General features: G+C 42.7%; 1 protein-coding gene across 1 annotated transcript in view; it reads right to left on the reverse strand.

Annotated features, from left to right (window-relative positions):
* CSMD1 (CUB and Sushi multiple domains 1) overlaps window positions 1–6,520 on the reverse strand; it is a 611,399-nt gene that overhangs the window by 411,514 nt on the left and 193,365 nt on the right. Inside the window, exon 7 of the mRNA XM_028481319.1 lies at window positions 2,531–2,643. Within this exon, the coding sequence (XP_028337120.1) occupies window positions 2,531–2,643 (113 nt within the window). The remainder of the gene's footprint in view (window positions 1–2,530; window positions 2,644–6,520) is intronic.

A 6,520-nucleotide genomic window follows, 5' to 3' on the forward strand; every position in this document is an offset into this window, starting at 1 on the left:
GATGAAAAAAAATTAATTACATGGGACTGAGTGAACTCATGAGGATGATTATAATTTTTGTGACTTTGTGTTTGAATTAAAAAAAAAAATCCCACAAGGACTCAGAGGCAACAAATATACAAATCAATTTTCACTGCAAAGTAAAGGAGCTGTTACAGTGGAGGATTACTAGACTGAATATCAATATTATGACATAGTATTAGTGTGTTTCGTGTTTGGTAATTGCAATCATTGTTGCTCTTGTTGTGGTCATCCATTTACAATGCCTGGTGTTTATTTATCTCTTGTAAAAATAAAATACAGTGTGTGTGTGTGTGTGTGTGTGTGTGTGTGTGTGTGTGACTTACCTCACTTAGCATAATGCCCTATACATCCATCCACGTTGCTGCAAATGACACAATTGCATTCTTTTTTATGGCTAATATTCACATGGACAAACCCGAACGAACTTTTTGGCCAAAATAATATATAGTGTGTGTGTGTGTGTGTGTGTGTGTGTGTGTGTGTGTGTGAAAAAAAAAACTGTCTGTTTAAAATTGTCCTGGTAATTTTGATCAACTATCAGTGCAAAGGTATTTGTAAGATAGTATAAAAGGATTCTGAAAAGACTTCTCATGACTATAACCTGAATTCAAGATGAGAATATGTTCTTTTCAATCTTACTGAAAATCATTTCAAATCAGTTGTGGTTTATTGAAAGTATGCCAGTATATGTAAAATGGCAGCTTAAATATATATTTTAAGTTTCATAAATAAGTAGTTTTATATAATAATTTGTAAAACATTGTGAGTAAGTTCATTGTATCATATCTGGGGACACATTTCATCTTTGGGCACAGGAGAACAATTTATTTCTTTTAGTCAAATATATGAAGGGTCTAAGCTGAAGATATAAACAGTGATCCATCACCATTCCGCTTTTGCATAACCCCAAAGGAAGAATTTAGCATGCTCACAAGCCTTCTTAAATGTTTCTTGAGTCAAAACTATTTAATTACTGACATAGAGAACATGAAAGCACAGATCAAAAGTTAAATGGCCTGTGTGTTCTTGCATGTGTGTGTTTTTGCCAGTTAAAACAGATGTGCCTCCTGACAGCTATTCTAGGTGCCCTGAGGTTGGAAGATCATGAAGATCATTTTTATTCTTCATGTTCCAGTCTCAGATTCCCTTTCTACCTTGTTTCATTCTCAGTTCTTTACCGTTTCTAGCGATCAAGAGACACTGACCCATGGCTCATGGTGGGCCCCGAAAGACAGGTGAGGGCTAGCCTGGCTGCTGCACTGTCACCTTCAGAACCAAAGTGCACAAGAAGGGGGTTATGGGAACTAAACCTCTGAAAACCTGGAAGTAGTAAGCCGTTTGTTGATTTTGGTTTTGTGAGGGTGGCAGTGGGACAGGGTTTTCTTTTTTTTTGGTGGGAATAGCAAGAGAGAAGTTAATTTTTTTTAAGATGTAGTCACTGAATAAAGGTTTGCCTGTGAGCCTGGAACCTTTTGGGAATGTCTAATAGAACAAGTATCACTGATTTCCCAAAAGATGTAGGACACTTGAGGAAGGGCAGGGCTGAGCAGAGGCTGACAATCTAGAGGAGCACATGGATGGGGCAGCTGTGTCCCGCATGTAGAGTCAATACTCGAGTCAACAGCAGACTATCTGGGAGTCTTGCAAAAAAGTTTGTAAATGTAGGTTATCTCAGGCTCATTATATTATTCTTTCTACTTCCGTTTGCATTTTGAAGTTTTTCATAATTAAAAAACGTTTTAAGAAATACCAATCAATATGCTCCGGTTAAAAGATGTGTTTCCTAGGAGCTCCAGAGGAAACAATATAGGTGGAACAGTCCGGTGAGGCTGTTTAAAGAGGCAGGACACAGAGCCCGGGGCCCTGGTCACCTGCACAGCAGCTACTTCACCACAGCAAACGGTTCACTGGGGTGGCAGCTCCTCATCATCTCGTGACTCAGAGACGAAGCCAACTTCCCTGAAGGAGCATTCTCTTCTCCAGAGCAAGCATAACTCATAACTCTCAAAGCAAGGTTATTTTTCTCCTATACAAGTACTTGGTAGATTTTTTCCAACTCTGTCTAGATTTCCCTGTCTTCCATTAGAAACCCACACATTTGTACCAGAGGATGTATATAATAAACTTCATCGAGTTGACGCCACTCAAATTCATACTTTGTTCAAAATGCTTCCCTTAGTTATAAGCATAACAAGTTCCCTCAGGAGGAGCTAAAATGCCAAGATCGACAAATGTGAACACATTTCCTGGCTTGCATGTTACATTTGATCTCACTCTTCGTTTTGCCACAGTAACGGCGAGCCAAGCTTTCGAGAAGTTAACGTTTCTCCCTTGCAAAAACCAGCTATAAGTAGAACTTTAATTACGCAAGTTGCAAATAATTAGTCCTTATTTTTAAACATTGTTCTGACTTGTCAGTTTTATTTACGTCTAACACATAGAAAATGGTCCTGGCCCTCTGCAGGAAAGCTTGTTTTAAATGCTGCTAAGTGTGTTTGGGTCATACCTTGATAAACAGCTTTAAACCCAGGCGAGGCAATGCTGTCATCAGACTGTAGATGTAGCCACATCTGGTTGCTCATACTCACAATAAGGTCAGGGACACTGGATCCAGTGAGTCTGCAGAGAAAAGAAATGTCACAACCATTGTTTAAGGCACCAATATCTCCACTTTTACCTTCAAGGCGTGGGGGGAATCCTGCTGCTTAAACAGACAAGCCATAGATATACATATATATAGATAGCAAGAGCCTCCTTCAAAGAATCTACAGCCATTTGTAATTCATATTCATATCTGAATCATAATATCATTGGCCTTTTACAGTAATTATTCTATATTATAACTGTGAACTTGTATCTTTGATTTTAAAAATCGACTTAGGGTGAGCAACCCTCCCATTTATCTGACACTGAAGTTCTTCTCTGGGTACAGGACTGTCAGTGCTAAAACTGGGGCAGCACCAGACAAACTGGGAGGGTTGGTCACCCTATGTGCCTTACTGCTGTGTGGTGATATAACATCACATCATTAATAGGAAAGCATGTCTAAGCTGAGAAAAGTTCTGGTTCATTCACATAATGCTTGGGTTACACATTCTGGAATTATCATGCACCTTTACCACAAAAATTATATCATAGGATGGAATCTTCTTTAGCACTGAAAGGAAATGAGCTATCACGCCATGAAATGACATGGAGGAAATGTAAATACACTAAGTGAAAGAAACCAATCTGAAAAGGCCACATACAGGATGATTCCAACCCTAGGACATTCTAGAAAAGGTGAAACTATGGAGACAGCAAAAAGATCAGTGGATGACGGGTTGGGAAGAGGGAGGGATGAACAGGTGGGGCACAGAGGATTTTTAGGGCAATGAAACTACTTTGTACGATACTTTAATGATGGATACATGTCATACATTTGTCCAAACCCACAGACTTCAACAACAAGAGTGAACCCTAATGTAAACCACGAACTTTGGGTGATGATGAGGTGTCCACACAGGTTCATCCTTAGTAAAAAGTTGCACCATTTGGTGGGGGACATTAATAATGGGGAGGCTGTGCATGTGTGCAGGCAGGGAGTACATCTCTGTACCTCCCTCTTAGTTTTGCTCTGAATATAAAACTACTCTAACTAAAGTCTGGATATAAATACACACACACACACACACACACACACACACACACACACACACACACACACACACACAGGAAAACAAAGTTAACCACACATTACAAGGATATTGACAAGGAGAACTGCATGCACAGCAGAGACAGATTTGGCAAATGTATGGAACTTTCCAGCTGCATATTAAAGTCCAGGTCACAGCGAATGGAATTTTCAGTGAAGCATTCGTTCTGTATTGAGAAAACAGTCAGGGGGGGCCTTCAAGATGGCAGAGGAGTAAGACGTGGAGATCACCTTCCTCCCCACAAATACATCAAAAATGCATCTACACGTGGAACAACTCCTATAGAACACCTACTGAACGCTGGCAGAAGACCTCAGACTTCCCAAAAGGCAAGAAACTCCCCACGTACCTGGGTAGGGCAAAAGAAAAAAGAAAAAGCAGAGACAAAAGAATAGGGACAGGACCTGCCCCTTGGGGAAGGAGATGTGAAGGAGGAAAAGTTTCCACACACTAGAAGCCCCTTCATGGGCGGAGACTGCGGATGGCGGAGGGGAGAAGCTTCGGAGCCACAGAGGAGAGCGCAGCCACAGGGGTGCAGAGGGCAAAGCGGAGAGATTCCCGCACAGAGGATCGGTGCCGACCAGCACTCACCAGCCCGAGAGGCTTGTCTGCTCACCCGCCGGGGCGGGCGGGGGCTGGGAGCTGAGGCTCGGGCTTCGGAGGTCAGATCCCAGGGAGAGGACTGGGGTTGGCAGCGTGGGCACAGCCTGAAAGGGGGCTAGTGCCCACAGCTAGCCAGGAGGGGGTCCCGGAAAAAGCCTGGAGCTGCCAAAGAGGCAAGAAACCATTGTTTCGGGTGCACGAGGAGAGGGGATTAAGAGCGCTGCTTAAAGGAGCTCCAGAGATGGGCGCGAGCCGCGGGTAACAGCGCGGACCCCAGAGACGGGCACGAAACACGAAGGCTGCTGCTGCAGCCACCAAGAAGGCTGTGTGCAAGCACAAGTCACTATCCACACCTCCCCTCCCGGGAGCCTGTGCAGCCCGCCACAGCCAGGGTCCCGTGATCCAGGGACAGCTTCCCCGGGAGAACGCACGGTGCACCTCAGGCTGGTGCAATGTCACACCGGCATCTGAAGCCGCAGGCTCATCCCACATCCCATACCCTTCCCCCCACCCCAGCCTGAGTGAGCCAGAGCCCCCTAATCAGCTATTCCTTTAACCCCGTCCTGTCTAGGTGAAGAACACATGCCCTCAGGTGACCTACATGCAGAGGTGGGACCAAATCCGAAGCTGACCCCCAGGAGCTGTGCGAACAAAGAAGAGAAAGGGAAATCTCTCCCAGAAGCCTCAGGAGCAGCGGATTAAATCTCCACAATCAACTTGATGTACCCTGCATCACTGGAATACCTGAATAGAAAACAAATCATCCCAAAAGTGAGGTGGTGGACTTTGGGAGCAACTTCAGACTTGGGGTTTGCTTTCTGCATGTAATTTGTTTCTGGTTTTATGTTTATGTTAGTTTAGTATTTAGAGCTTATTATCATTTGTAGATTTGTTTATTGATTTGGTTGCTCTCTTCCTTTTATATATATATATATATAACTTTCCTTTTTTTCTCTTTTTGTGAGTGTGTATGTGTATGCTTCTTTGTGTGATTTTGTCTGTATAGCTTTACTTTTACCATTTTCCCTAGGTTTCTGTCTGTCCATGTTTTTTGTTTTTGTATAGTTTTCAGTGCTTATTATCATTGGATTTGCTTCTTTTGGTTTGGCCGCTCTCTTCTTTCCTTCTTTCTTTTCTTAATTACTTTTTTATTTTTAATAATTTTTTTATTTTTTATTTTAATAACTATTTTATTTTATTATTTTATATTATTTATTTTCTCCGTTTATTCTGAGCCGCGTGGCTAACAGGGTCTTGGTGCTCCGGCCAGGTGTCAGGCCTGAGCCTCTGAGGTGGGAGAGCCGAGTTCAGGACATTGGTCTACCAGAGACCTCACAGCTCCACGTATTATCAAATGGCGAAAGCTCACCCAGAGATCTCCATCTCAACGCTAAGACCCAGTTCCACTCAACGACCAGCAAGCTACACTGCTGGACACCCTATGCCAAACAACTAGCAAGACAGGAACACAACCCCACCCATTAGCAGAGAGGCTGCCTAAAATCATAATAAGGTCATAGACACCCCAAAACACACCACCGGATGTAGTCCAGCCCACCAGAAAGATAAGATCCAGCCTCATCCACCAGAACACAGGCATCAGTCCCCTCCACCAGGAAGCCTACACAACCCACTGAACCAACCTTACCCACGGGGGGCAGATACCAAAAGCAATGGCAAATACGAACCTGCAGCCTGCGAAAAGAAGACCCCAAACACAGTAAGTTAAGCAAAATGAGAAGACAGAGAAACACACAGCAGATGAAGGAGCAAGGTAAAAACCCACCAGACCAAAGAAATGAAGAGGAAATAGGTAGTCTACCTGAAAAAGAATTCAGAGTAATGATAGTAAAGATGATCCACAACCTTGGAAATGGAATGGAGAAATTACAAGAAATGTTTAACAAGGACCTAGAAGAACTAAAGAGAAAACAAACAATGATGAACAACACAATAAATGGAATTAACAATTCTCAAAAGGAATCAATAGCAGAATAACTGAGGCAGAAGAACAGATAAGTGACCTGGAAGATAAAACAGTGGAAATAACTACCACAGAGCAGAATAAACAAAAAAGAATGAAAAGAATTGAGGACAGTCTCAGAGACCTCTGGGAAAACATTAAACGCACCAACATTCGAATTATAGGGGTCCCAGAAGAAGAAGATAAAAAGAAAGGGACTGAGAAAATATTTGAA

Source organism: Physeter macrocephalus, chromosome 20 (genome assembly GCF_002837175.3).
Source record: "Physeter macrocephalus isolate SW-GA chromosome 20, ASM283717v5, whole genome shotgun sequence".
Lineage (NCBI taxonomy): Eukaryota > Metazoa > Chordata > Mammalia > Artiodactyla > Physeteridae > Physeter > Physeter macrocephalus.